The sequence below is a fragment of the Astatotilapia calliptera genome, chromosome 4 (genome assembly GCF_964374335.1).
Source record: "Astatotilapia calliptera chromosome 4, fAstCal68.1, whole genome shotgun sequence".
Taxonomy (NCBI): Eukaryota; Metazoa; Chordata; class Actinopteri; order Cichliformes; family Cichlidae; genus Astatotilapia; species Astatotilapia calliptera.
Genome location: NC_137425.1, coordinates 31,106,451 through 31,120,574, shown reverse-complemented (window position 1 = coordinate 31,120,574; position 14,124 = coordinate 31,106,451). Strand labels below are relative to the sequence as shown.

Genomic DNA, 14,124 nt, shown 5'->3' with positions numbered 1-14,124 from the left:
AACCACAGGAATCTCCCCCTGCTGGCCTTTATCCTGGCTTAAGGCATTTGATGGTTTCGCTTTTCTGGCAAGAAGATACATCAATATCTTCCACGGTTTACACATACTTTTAAGTGGTTTGGAATACAAAAATTAATAGTTTGGATGTTGGGATATTTTAAATACATGAAAAAAAAGTATTTTAACACAAATATACTTTTATTATGAAATGCTCATTTCTTATCCGTCGGACGACCTGCTTGAAAAATATCATTTCCGGTGTGTGCGTGAGAGGCGGAACAAGCGGCCCTACAGAGGGAACAAAGGACGGTTAAGTGAATTGCTGTATGTTGTTCCCAGCATGCGTGTATATATAAATATATGCACGTATTTATATTTTAAAAAGTGTCACTGTTGCATTTTGTAACTTCGGGGAAGAAGCGGGAAAACATTTTCATGTGCCAGAGGAAACTTGGGCTGGTTGATTAATTGATGTTGGTTGATAGCGGGAGCTGGTGACTTCTTCGTTAACCTAGCTTTAACAGCAAGGCTTATACTGACGTCGCTTAAGCGTTTTGCTCTTTAAAAGTGTCACATAGTTTTGAATGAAAGCATATTCGTGTTTGCTTACTTTTATTGTTTGGACCTAGAGCCATTAAATTCGATGGATAACTCGTACGAATATGGGACAAAGAGGTTTTGGTGTCGGCGAGTTTAGCTAGTAGGCCTTGTAAGCTAATGCTAACCCAGTCAGCCATTGTTGTTGTTATCCGCTCATTTACCGGTGCTTTTTTCTTCTTCCTCGTTCTACGCCAAAACTACAAAGTGGACTGTAGTTGAGTTCCTTTCTCTTTATGTTTCCCTCTTCAGCTTAACCAGCATGAAAATAGCCTCCATTCCATAGGCCGCTCCTCAGCTGCGATGTCAAGTAAGTAAATAAATCAGTCATTGATATCCTTTATATGCCAACACCTGTCTCATTCTATGGTTCATATATATATGCGACCAGTACACTGGGGAAAATATGTAGGAATACTATTTCATTAAGTAAGGGACTCAGATAACATAAAGCACATTTTTGCGCTGTTTTTGCACATAGGATGCCGTCATGCAGAATTTTAAGCTTTAGGTTGCCATGCTTCATAGTGTCATGCTGTCTAGATCGGTGGACTTTTCAATAAAAACAATATTGAAGAGTGTGTACAGTTGCACTATTTCTCATAGAATCAGATTTGTGTCCTATATGTACTATCTGCCTCTTTAGTCAGTTCCTCGTGTTTTGTATAGACTCAAAGTCAACTGATTCAAACTGGAGATAGTGATGGTAGCCTTTGTTCTGCTCTGCGGTCACATTGAGTTTGACGTTGCAGTGAAATGAGGACTCTGGACTTGAGATGCAGAACACAGTGGTGGAGTTTGAAAATGTACAACTGACAGTTAAGACCCAGAAGAGCATCAGAGTAACACTCAGGACCAGCACAGGCTGGTCGATAAAGTGAAATGCTACAGATCTAGTTTTTTGGCATTAATGGAAATGTAAAAATAAGGAATTGTCTATGGCTGAAAACTGAAAGTAATACTGAATTGCAAAATGTACCTGGGTGACAGCAGCAGTCAGTTGGATTACCTCATATAGAAGTGCATCTCTTTTCAGACATTCATGATGCAGAGGAGTGAAAAATGGGGCTGAAGTACTTTCACAGTAGACAGTTAGGAAGAACCCTCACTGTTCACACTCAAGTGGTATTATTGTCAGGCAAAAGTAAACAGCAGGGAAAACATGTCATTTGTACAGAGCAGGTATGCAAGGATTGACTAACATTTTTTTTCTTTTTCTCTTTTTTTTTTTTTAAACTTTGAACAGAACGACCATCCTACGCTCCTCCCCCTCCCCCTGCCCCAACAACAGTAAGTGTCCCACTTTTAGCACCAGTCTTAGTGTTCATGGTTTAGCAGCCAAGGGCCATGTTATTTTTTTGCTTCTTTTCTTTGTTACTTTCCTTTAAATCTTTAATGTGTGAACGTGCCAAGGTTGCCACAAACCTTGTTCTTCAGTTCTCTATCATCGCTTTCACCCCTTTTTCCTGTCATGCCACACGTTTTTTTTTTAGGTCTTGCACCAAAGGTGTTTGAGATTACTGATGGGGATCAAGTTAGTTTGTTATTTGACTGAAGAGCTTTGCAGAATCTACCTTGGCTGATGTTATTAGTAGACATATGTGAAGTAACAGAATACATGCTTGTTTTGATGCTTTTCATTTCCTTACATTCAGATGCAGTGCAAAGCACTGTGTAGAGCTGAAATCTGCTGATACACACTCAGTTAAATAAGTTTTTGTTGTGCACTAATTCTTAATGCCATCCAGTTGCCTTTTTTGCCTTGCATGATAAGATCATGGAACAAACAAATCAAAAAGTCAACATATATATATCTATATATACATGTATTTTCATGTTTCCCCCTCCTTTTCACTTATTTATGTTTATCCCTCTTCCTCCTCTTGTGTGTGAGCCATTTCTCATTCGTGTTTTGTCTCATTTGTCTTCCATCAGCAAATGCCTTCCACCCCAGGGTTTGTGGGCTACAACCCTTACAGCCATCTGGCCTACAACAACCTCCGACTGGGAGGGAGCTCCGGAGGCTCCAGCAGGGTAATGAATTGATGGAGCGATTTGAAAAACAAATTAAATGTAACAGAAAGTGTAAAGCACAAGTAAATGTTTTGGATTGAATAAAGGGCCCAGGTATGAGAAGAATGATAGGATTGTAAGAAAGGCTTAGACTGTATATTGAAGTGGGGAAACTGAATATATGACTTGCAGCTTTAAAGAGCTTCAGTTGCGTGCATAAATGTGTGTTGAAAAAACAAATTAATGCATTAAAAAAAAAAGTAAGATGTGATGTCAGTTGGAACGTAACATTCGATGACAGCTCTGCTTTTGGAAAAAAATATAAACGGAATAAGATTTATTTTCATATTGACCTGGGGGGGGGGAATAAAACGTTTTCAATGTGACCAATCCGGCCTCAACAGTTCCTGCACTGCAGTAATCAAGTCAGATAGAAAGTAGATCTGCTCTTGTCGGACTAGAACACAAGCCTTCCTGTGGGTGTGCATGGTGGCATAGGCAAAACACTACCTTTGTGGTGAATGTGTTCCTTTATTGTTTGAATTATCTTCAAAAGATGTTTTGCCCTTGCCAAATTAGCCAAACGTTGCTAGTTCTTTCAGCACAACCTAAAACCGAATCTGAGATAACTTGTATCACAACAGTAGTTGCCAACCTTTTGTTAAACAAGGTTTTTTCCTTCAGGCTCTGAGTGCACTTGCATAAAACAAGATATATTACAGCAGAACAAAACACCGAGAAAGCAATGCTACAGGAAACTGTTCACTTTGAAAATTTATTTATTTTCCCACTCATTGTGCACTCAGTCAGTGGTGCTGTTTTCTAACATTAACACACATCAGAGCTGGCAGCTTGATTTGTTCACACGTAATCCTCTATAATTCCAATCCCAAAATAAAGACAATGTTGGAATTTCATTTTTTTTGTAACAAAACCAAAGTGAACAGCCAAAACAAAAAAAAACATTTTCTGCATCACCAGTTAGGGGGTGATAGTAATGTAAATGAGCAGCCTGTGAAACATCTAAACATCATTTGCCTTATAGAGATGCTCTGAAACACTTAAAGCCATTCTTTGGCTTGTAGAACATCTTAACACATCAAAATTGTTTTTATCTGACTGTATGAAAGCATTAAGGAACATTTCAGTATTGTGTATTGTCATGTTTACATTCACATCTGTTGTTTTACCTTTTCCACAAACCATATCAGATCATAATCAGCAGATGTTTTATGATAGTTTTTGTTTTTTCTGTTCACTCTCTAAACCTGGCCCTTGTTTGTTTGTTTCCCTTTGGCTTCATACCTTCCATCTCTCCATTCATACTTTTTCCTCCTTCTTCTTTGTGCCCCCTCTCTCCTTCTTTCCACAGAACTCCTCGGGCATCACCGTCCCAAAGCCTCCCAAACCACCAGACAAGCCACTGATGCCATACATGCGGTACAGCCGGAAGGTAAGCAGGAAGGTAAGACACCCATCCACGGTGTCTGCTTTTACTGCTTGTCCTCCCATCCCCCTGAAAAGCTGGCAGGGGTTTGAGGGTGGGAAACAGCCAAGCCATGACGCCTCACCACCACCTCAGCCACCTAGTGGAGGCTCTCCACTTTGTTTCCGTTGACTCACAGTAGCCTTCTGTGTTTGTCAACATGCAAAATTGCTACATCTCCATATGTTTCCTCTTACGGGGATAATCTGTCCCTGGCACTCTATTTTTCCCCCTTATAGGCTCATCTCTTGCCTGCTTTTCTCTAGTTTCAGAGCTGTAATTTTAACACTGTATGCTCAAAAACAAAATGTGATCTAAAGGATCCTGCATTTAGAAAAAAATTGAATTCCATATATAAGTGAATATTTTCCATCATGCCTTCTTGCAGCACTTAAGTAGTTATGCTTTTCCTTACTAATAATTTCATCCACTGTTTCTTACCTCTGTACTTTGCTTCCCGTATTTCCTTTGTATTGTAACAGTCAATGTCATTTGATCCTGCGTGTGTGTGTGTGTGTGTGTGTGTGTGTGTGTGTGTGTGTGTGTGTGTGTGTGTGTGTGTGTGTTTTGATGTGAATATGAAAGGTATGGGACCAAGTAAAGGCTTCCAACCCAGACCTAAAGCTGTGGGAGATTGGAAAGATTATTGGGGGCATGTGGAGGGACCTGAGTGATGAAGAGAAGCAGGACTACCTTAATGAGTACGAGGCTGAGAAGGTAAGGAGGAGCAAGAGTCTAAGGCTACGTTCACACTGCAGGCGAAAGCGCATCAAATCCGACTTTTTTGACCCTATGCGACCCATATCCTATCATGGTATGCTAGCGTGAACAGCACAAATCCGATCTGGGTCACTTTCGTATGTGGTACTGAATCCGATACATATCTGATGTTTTAGAAAGCGACTGTTGTTTGAATGGTCATGTCACATTAAATCCGCCTTTTGCATCACTGATACAAGACAGACGCCAATTATCAGCGCCGGAGACGTGCCCGAGAAGACATCGTGAACGCTTCCTGGTCATCCAGTGTAGATGTTAGTGAAACTGTTTGGAAGTCAACGTTGGAGAAACGTGAACATTTTGTTTGTACTGTATAATCTGCAGATTCTGACAGAAATCTGCAACTATCCTTTGAAGCACCGCTCCTCTCTAAAACAGCAATAAGGGTCATCATTAGGCCATATGTAAATAACAAAATAACTTTATAACTTAAAGCAAAATTGGGAAACGTAAAGTCCGAAGCAAGTCTTTATGTTAAGGGCCATCAGTCAAACAATACTGTTTGGTCTGGGTCTAAACAGCGCGCGTTGTGTGTGACATCTTCTTTTGCGCATGCGGGCCGCTTTGAGGGTTCACACTAGAGCACGTTTGCTGTCACATTTTATTTGTAGTGTGAACAAGCAGACAAGAAAATCGGAACTGAGCATTAAGACCTGCAGTGTGAACGTAGCCTAAATTTCTTTTGTAAGTAACCCGTTGCTCTTGGATACCTTCTTTACATGTTGGCAGTTCAACAGCAGTTGTAGAAGTGACAACTAAAGAATCCCTGCATTGAAAAATAAGAAATGATCAGAGTTGTTTTAAAGGGCTTGTTTTCTTTTCCTGTCCCTCTTCCTCTTAGATTGAGTACAATGATTCTTTGAAGGCCTACCACAACTCACCTGCCTACTTGGCCTACATCAACGCCAAGAACCGGGCTGAGGCGGCAATGGAGGAGGAGAGCAGGCAGAGGCAGTCACGTATGGACAAAGGAGAGCCGTACATGAGCATTCAGCCTGCTGAAGATCCTGATGGTAGGTTAATTATGAAGCTATCTATGATTTTTAATCATGGCTTCACAATGTAATGTAATGCGCTTAAAATAAACACTGACCTGTCTGTCTGTCCTCGTCATGGTTCTGCCCATCTTGTCTTTTCGCTCCACCTAGATTATGATGATGGTTTCTCAGTGAAGCACACAGCAGCAGCTCGCTTCCAGAGAAACCACCGGCTCATTAGTGACATCCTCAGTGAGATTGTGGTGCCCGACGTCCGCTCTGTGGTCACCACAGCCCGCATGCAGGTCCTCAAGAGGCAGGTTCAGTCTCTTATGGTGCACCAGGTATGTTAGCAGGACATTTTTGCTTCCATTTTGTTACTTTGTTTTTTAGCTTGTAAAGCTAATGTGGTGTTAATATTACTCAAACTGACTTCAAAAGCATTGTTTACACTTTAATATAAATGTGCATTCCTCAAATGGGATTGGCTTCCTTGTGACAAGATTTTTGCTTACAACCAAAAGTAGTTGCACTAGTTTTATAAACTGTTTCACATTTAAAAGGAAGGATCTATTCCTGCTGATTGATTGCTTGTGATTTCAGAGGAAACTTGAAGCTGAACTTCTTCAGATCGAGGACCGCCATCAAGACAAGAAAAGACGTTTTCTGGAGACTACTGACTCATTCAATACTGAGCTGAAGCGGGTAAAGCAGCACTGTTTATTTACCTAGAGAGAGCTGAGTGTGTAGGAAGGAAGAGCTTTATTTCTAGATGACTAAATATCCCTTTAGATAGAAATTTGTCACCACAGACTGTTGTGTTGTAAGTGTAGGCCTACTACTTTCCCTTTGCCTTCAGTCTTATGACATTTGCAACTTTTTAAATTCATTTTGTTTAATTGAGTCTTGTGTGTTTCCAGCTGTGCAGTCAGAAGGTGGAAGTGGATATGGAGAAACTAGCAGCAGAGATGGCTGCCGCTGAAGAGGCAGCAAGGCGCCGTGCAGAGGAGCGGGAGCGGGAGGCCGCTGAGCAGGCAGAGAAAGCTGCTCAACAGCAACAGGAGGCTGCTGGAAACAAAGCTGCAGAGAAGAGCAGCACTAATGCTAGCCCCACCTCAGGGACCAAGGAGGAGGACAAACCTACACCAATGGAGACAGGTACCAGTGGGGGGGACACAAAGACATACACAGGGGGGTGGGGGTGGGGAGGGTGTCTGGTTGGTGAGTCTATCCTTGGGTGCTTCATTCTGCAAGCCAAATATCCTTGGGAAAAATACAATCCCCAAGATTCATCCATCAATGTGTGAGAATTTTTGAAAATATTTAAATATAGATGGAAAGTGCTTGTGTGAATAAGGCATGTTGGATAAAACGCTTTAAATCTTAAAACTTGTTTGGATTTAAGTACAATCATAATCCACCTGATAGCCACTGGGTTGATGGAGGAGTCGTTCAAAGCAGTTTCACTGTATATACAGTGGGGCAAAAAAGTATTTAGTCAGCCACCGATTGTGCAAGTTCCCCCACTTAAAATGATGACAGAGGTCAGTAATTTGCACCAGAGGTACACTTCAACTGTGAGAGACAGAATGTGAAAAAAAAAATCCATGAATTCACATGGTAGGATTTGTAAAGAATTTATTCGTAAATTAGGGTGGAAAATAAGTATTTGGTCACCTCAAACAAGGAAAATCTCTGGCTCTCACAGACCTGTAACGTCTTCTGTAAGAAGCTTTTCTGTCCCCCACTCGTTACCTGTATGAATGGCACCTGTTTGAACTCATCATCTGTATAAAAGACACCTGTCCACAGCCTCAAACAGTCAGACTCCAAACTCCGCCATGGCCAAGACCAAAGAGCTTTCGAAGGACACCAGGAAAAGTATTGTAGACCTGCACCAGACTGGGAAGAGTGAATCTACAATAGGCAAGCAGCTTGGTGTGAAAAAATCAACTGTGGGAGCAATCATCAGAAAATGGAAGACATACAAGACCACTGATAATCTCCCTCGATCTGGGGCTCCACGCAAGATCTCATCCCGTGGGGTCAAAATGATCATGAGAACGGTGAGCAAAGATCCCAGAACCACACGGGGGGACCTGGTGAATGACCTGCAGAGAGCTGGGACCAAAGTAACAAAGGTCACCATCAGTAACACACTACAACGGCAGGGAATCAAATCCCGCAGTGCCAGACGTGTTCCGCTGCTGAAGCCAGTGCATGTCCAGGCCCGTCTGAAGTTTGCCAGAGAGCACATGGATGATACAGCAGAGGATTGGGAGAATGTCATGTGGTCAGATGAAACCAAAGTAGAACTTTTTGGTATAAACTCAACTCGTCGTGTTTGGAGGACGAAGAATACTGAGTTGCATCCCAAGAACACCATACCTACTGTGAAGCATGGGGGTGGAAACATCATGCTATGGGGCTGTTTTTCTGCCAAGGGGACAGGACGACTGATCCGTGTTAAGGACAGAATGAATGGGGCCATGTATCGTGAGATTTTGAGCCAAAACCTCCTTCCATCAGTGAGAACTTTGAAGATGAAACGAGGCTGGGTCTTCCAACATGACAATGATCCAAAACACACCGCCCGGGCAACAAAGGAGTGGCTCCGTAAGAAGCATTTGAAAGTCCTGGAGTGGCCTAGCCAGTCTCCAGACCTCAACCCCATAGAAAATCTGTGGCGGGAGTTGAAAGTCCGTGTTGTTCGGCGACAGCCCCAAAACATCACTGCTCTCGAGAAGATCTGCATGGAGGAATGGGCCAAAATACCAGCTACTGTGTGTTAGGGCTGCTCAATTATGGCAAAAATGATAATCACGATTATTTTCACTGAAATTGAGATCTCGATTATTTGACGATATTTATTTAACCCTTTATTATTTTTTTACATGCTGTAGTGCCATTTGTGGGAGCATTTCAAGTTGCTATACATCAATACAACTGTTATAGCCCATATTTTAATAATATGTATGCATTAAGTCCATAGTAATTACATAAAGTGCAAAAAAGTGCAATAAACTACAAAAAAAATTGAAAATCGCTTTTGTTTTGTTTACATATATTTCTACTTGGAGAAATTTAAGAGGTTTATCCCTCAAAACTTTAAATACAATAAAGTTGCAAAAAATAGTTTCCCACCACAGGAAATTTATTTTGAGTGTCTTCATAGTTTTATTTTGGAGATACAGCAATTTTTATATACTGCAGGAAAAACAAAAAACAATCCTATGATGCAAATTTGCAAAGAAAACAGCATGTGCATCATTTCACTGTGGGAAGTGTTACGAACAGCTGATAGGAACGGCAAAGCGTGTTTCTGGAATATTATGTTTTTGTTCCTGCAAGCGCTTTTTATGCAGTTTTTGCAAAGCTATATGTGGAAGCAAACCGTGACCGAGGACAAGCTGATGGCATAAGATGTAAGTACAACTCCTCCGGTTTCATATGCAAAACAAATTATTGCACTAGCTTACACAGTTCAGGTTCTACAGGGATTTAACAATAGTTACGCAAAACGGAGCGTGCAGCTCTGACCGGCTTTAAAGGGTTAACAATGACTTTAAAAAAATAATATAAAATAGTGTGCAACACCACTGAAGTTCACTGAAGCTTCCCTCGGGTCCTCTTAATCAGCGGTCTCCAACCTTTTTTGCGCCACGGACGGTTTATGCCCGACAATATTTTCACGGACCGGCCTTTAAGGTGTCGCGGATAAATGAGGGAGGGGCTAATAATCGGCTCAGTCATTTTTAATGATCGTTGAAAGCCCAGATCGTAATCGTGATTAAAATTCGATTAATTGAGCAGCCCTACTGTGTGTGCAAACCTGGTAAAGACCTATAGTAAACGTTTGACCTCTGTTATTGCCAACAAAGGTTATGTTACAAAGTATTGAGTTGTATTTTTGTTATTGACCAAATACTTATTTTCCACCCTGATTTACGAATAAATTCTTTACAAATCCTACCATGTGGATTCATGGATTTTTTTTTTTTTTTTCACATTCTGTCTCTCACAGTTGAAGTGTACCTCTGGTGCAAATTACTGACCTCTGTCATCATTTTAGGTGGGGGAACTTGCACAATCGGTGGCTGACTAAATACTTTTTTGCCCCACTGTAGATAGGTTTGGTCAGTGGAGTTAATTTTTTTCTTTAACTGTTTTATTAATTTTGCAGAGCTCACAAGTAGCAATGAACATTTAAATCAGATTTACTGGGACGTTACCCAGTTATGACTCCGCACCTTTGATGTGTACTATAATGCCTTCATTATTTGTATTGACTGAATTGTGGGACCAACAGAATGAATGAAAAGGCTTTTTTAATTACTCCAAATTGTAAATGTTGCTAATGGCTAACATGGCTGTCAGCTTATTACTAATAGTTAAACAGCTAGCTAATGTGCTGCATGATAGGTTAACATTTATGAAAACTGTTTAGTACGTAGATGTTGTTGACACAATACTTCTACTGACCTCTCAAAGTGCTTTAGTGCTTGTACAGCGCTTTGAGGTGACTGTTGTTTTCGATTTCGATAAAACTGGATTGGATTGAAACTGCTGTAAATGTCAGGTACAGCTACTATTACTTTAGTTTTAGTTGAGTTTTAGCAACATCTCAAGTAAAATTAATCAAAACTGAGCAGAGTTTAGTGGACACAGCATTAAACATCGTTTATACAAATATTGCACTTTTAAGAGTGGTTTAATTCTATTCTTCATTATTCAGGTTTTAAATGTCAATGACATGTGTCTTTAAAGACGGCTTATTTTTTAAATCAGATGTGTTTATACCAAATCTGCATCCATTCCTTTCTTTAGATGAGGCCGCACCTGCAGAGCCGCTTTCAGACCCCCAGGTGGCTCCACCACCACCACCATCTGATACTTCATCGTCTTCCTCTGATAAAGCAACACCTCCCCCTGAGCTCCCCAGGGAGAGCAGTACTCCCAACAGCAGTGCCCCCAGTGATGATGGGGGCAGCAGCAACAGCATGCCTCCTCCACCCTCAGACATCCCACCTGGAGCAGCAGCATCAGGCTCATTCCCAGACCCACCTGTAGGCCAAGAAGCCAACCTCAGTACAGCTAATCCTAATGAGGCCGCAGCACCAGCCCCTCCCTCAGAAGAAGCAACCCCTCCACCACCACCACCACCACCACTACTGACCCCCAGTCAGAGCAGCCAGCAGTACGATATGTAGTAGTGCTGCCTGTACAGTGATGGGTGTAGATGTCCTCCTGGTGCTGCAGCTCTCCCTCTCTGGATGGAGCAGCAGTGTTGTAGTGATGCAGAAGAAGTGGCTCTGTAACAGCTGAGAAATACTGATTGGTTGAGAGGTGTAAAAGTAAAGTCAATACAAAAAAAAATAGTGCGAGAGTGACGTAGATTTTCATCATCCAGCTTCATGTAGCTGCACCAAACGCAGGGAAAGTAGGATTTCCTTTAAAGCTCTGTATGCCTCTTGTAACTTTACTCAGCATGCCTGGTCTGATAATCTGACTTAATTGAAACGTCACCAAAGAGTACAACACCTGGCCCTCTTTGAGTTTGTGCTCCAGGCACTGTGAGAGCATTTTCTCTTTTCTAATCAGGTCACTTGATGTTATTTTTTTTTTTAAAGTAATCAGATACACACTCAGAAATAGGATAACACAGGGCTGTGAAACAACTGCTCAGCACAAACCGCACCACCGAGTCTGAAAGTCCGTTTACTTTTATCATCAGGGTTTGTATCCCCAGCACTGAGGTCAGAAGTGAATCAATCTGTTAGTGACACTGTTTTCTTCTTCTTTTTTTTCTCTCTCTTTTTTTTTTTTAAGACTATAAAAAGGTTTAACAAAAACAAACCTGAATCACGACTGACTTCAGAGTGAAACGGCTTCAGATGAACGAGAAAAAGCAGCCACGTGCCCCTTATGGTTCAAATAAACACCTGAGATGAGGCTTACTGTATAGACAGGATGTGGTTGAAACACACACATCTGCATGCATTAAGCACATTAACAACCAGTCACAACATTGAAACCACCTCCCTGCTGTTGTCCACTTCATTACTGCAGTGTGAGTGTATCTATGATGTTGTGGTGCTGCAGCGGCTGAGCTTGTTGGTATGCAGCAGCGAGTAGGTGAATCTCAACAACCAGATGAAGGCTGGTAGCCAAGTTTTCCCAGCACAACTGTGATGATCATCAGAGGTTTCAATGCTGTGGCTGTTACGCTCCATGTTTGTTTATTTTTTGGACCACTGCAGAGTTTTATTTTGCGATTCATTTTGAGAAACCTGACATATGTTAAAGGGCCAGCTCTGACAAAAGGACCTCAATATTTTCGGCTCTCACTTATTGAAAAACCTCAATTTTCTAGATAAATTTCATTTGCAGAACTACTACTGTTACTTTTTTGTCTTTTATGATTTAGTGAACCTTATTAAACGAGTGTAATCCAGGGCAACCTTGGTAATTTGTACTCTTGAATCAGATGCCATTTTAACACACACCCTTGTAAAGTCAGCATCAATTGATTTTTCCATATTCTGCATGTTTGGCTATGTACTAACCTTACCCATGTATGAATCTGAGTGCAGGTCTTGTATAGCTGGAGATGAGGAAAATTAAAGTTCAATACAAAACGCATGAAGATCCCAGCAAATAAATAATGATGGGATCATCTCCAGGGTATTTTTAAAAAATCTGAATAACATGTCTTGCTTTGAGTGTAAAACATTAACTTGGATATTTGTTCCCCTGTATTGAAGTCTAAGTAGAAAGAACTGACACTTGTACTCAGTTAATTTAATTTTTGCTCATTTAACCTGTAAAAGCTTCTCTGTGAGGCGAGGCTTTTGTTTAGACCACAGATTCCTGCTGGCACTACATGCATCTAACTTCACCAGAGAAATGCACAGGTAACCTCACTTATGCATTCAAAGGACTGTTTTCTTACTTGGACTGTTTTTTGGTAGTATGCCTGTCTTTTTTTTTCTTTTTTTTTTTGCATTTTTCTTTTCTACTGTCTGAACTTGTTGACCCAAATAAAGATGATTTGTCTTTCTGCTACACCTGTTTTTTTTTTTTGTTTTGTTTTGTTTTTTTTGTTTGTCTCCCGAAAGTAAGACTGGATAAGGAGGTTAGTGACAATTTCACTCTCGGAGAAAGATGTTAAGAGTGAGCCAGTGGGTTTTGCTAAGAGGAGGGCTCAGCAACTGATATAATCTGGTACCGAAAGCATATACAGGTCCTTCTCAAATAATTAGCATATCATGAAAAGGTTCTCTAAACGTGCTATTAACCTAATCCTCTGAATCAACGAATTAACTCTAAACACCTGCAAAAGATTCCGGAGGCTTTTAAAAACTCCTAGCCTGGTTCATTACTCAAAACCGCAATCATGGGTAATCATGCCGACCTGACTGCTCTCCAGAAGGCCATCATTGACACCCTCAAGCAAGAGGATTTCCCCCCAATTTCGCTATATAAATAAACATTATATAATATCTCCAGCTGAAGCACAGAAATTGGGGACAGACTTATAAGAGCAAAGCCTGCAGCTCCACCGCAGGAAATAAGGAGGAAGTCTGACTGTTGAGGCTCAACTTTCCAAAGAGTTTCCACGGAGTGACGAACATTTTAAAAGCCTGGAATCAGAAAGTCTGATGTGAAAAAAAAAAGTCAGATTACAAGAAAAAAGAAGAAAACAGGTGGAGGACAAGGAGCTGTCAGCCTCAGGTGAGAAACCCACTGCCAAAGTTTCCAAGGAATTATACTGCAAGTGATGGTCAAAGTCATTTTTGTCATTTGTTCATAAGAAGGAATTGTAAATGTAATCCTAAAGTAGTAAAATATTGATAAATTACAGATTTATGTGTATGCACTGTTAGTAAATGAGGCCCACTGGAATAACCTTACTCTTGCAAGACATGTATGTATAGAATGATGCTCCAGAAATCTTTCAGTTCACACTCCATACAGCTGTTTTCTTACATTTACTGCAAATTAACCATTTACCTGTTATACCATCTATATGTCAAGCTTCCCAGTCTCACATTCAGCTGTTGGAGGATGAGATCTTCGCTCCTCAAGCGATAATCCCCCCTTGGACTGTCTTGGTGCAAAACCAAGACATAAATCATGTCTCCTGGAAGGGGGAGGACGTACCACAGGCAGGGCACAGCGAGCTGAAATCTCTGAAACCAACTGGCCTTCACTTCCTACGAGACAGAGAAGCTCTTCTACCCCTGTATACGAGAGGAAACAGGACTGGAC

The 14,124-nt window shown here is 41.1% G+C and overlaps 1 protein-coding gene across 4 annotated transcripts; it reads left to right on the top strand.

Moving 5' to 3' along the window:
- Positions 1–223: 223 nt before the first annotated feature.
- On the top strand, positions 224–12,918 carry LOC113021359 (SWI/SNF-related matrix-associated actin-dependent regulator of chromatin subfamily E member 1-like). Of its 4 annotated transcripts, none has more exons than XM_026165984.2 (11): positions 224–324; positions 850–907; positions 1,844–1,887; positions 2,533–2,631; positions 3,983–4,075; positions 4,682–4,813; positions 5,718–5,889; positions 6,025–6,197; positions 6,457–6,558; positions 6,774–7,011; positions 10,681–12,918. In XM_026165984.2, the coding sequence occupies exons 2-11, from the start codon at positions 901–903 to the stop codon at positions 11,061–11,063; spliced, it is 1,443 nt and encodes a 480-aa protein (XP_026021769.1). In that variant the 5' UTR covers positions 224–324; positions 850–900; the 3' UTR covers positions 11,064–12,918. The 4 variants fall into 4 exon arrangements, with proteins under 4 accessions (XP_026021769.1, XP_026021771.1, XP_080156604.1 ...); XM_026165986.2 differs by having other exon boundaries at positions 225–324; positions 3,983–4,063; XM_080300478.1 differs by having other exon boundaries at positions 304–473; positions 3,983–4,063.
- The last annotated feature ends 1,206 nt before the right edge of the window (positions 12,919–14,124 follow it).

What these genes read in the sequence shown, in the direction of transcription:
- LOC113021359 (XM_026165984.2), top strand. An exon ending in CTCCCCCTGCCCCAACAACA is followed by an intron (nt 1,888 to 2,532) that starts GTAAGTGTCCCA and finishes GTCTTCCATCAG; the next exon opens with CAAATGCCTTCCACCCCAGG. An exon ending in GCTCCGGAGGCTCCAGCAGG is followed by an intron (nt 2,632 to 3,982) that starts GTAATGAATTGA and finishes TTCTTTCCACAG; the next exon opens with AACTCCTCGGGCATCACCGT.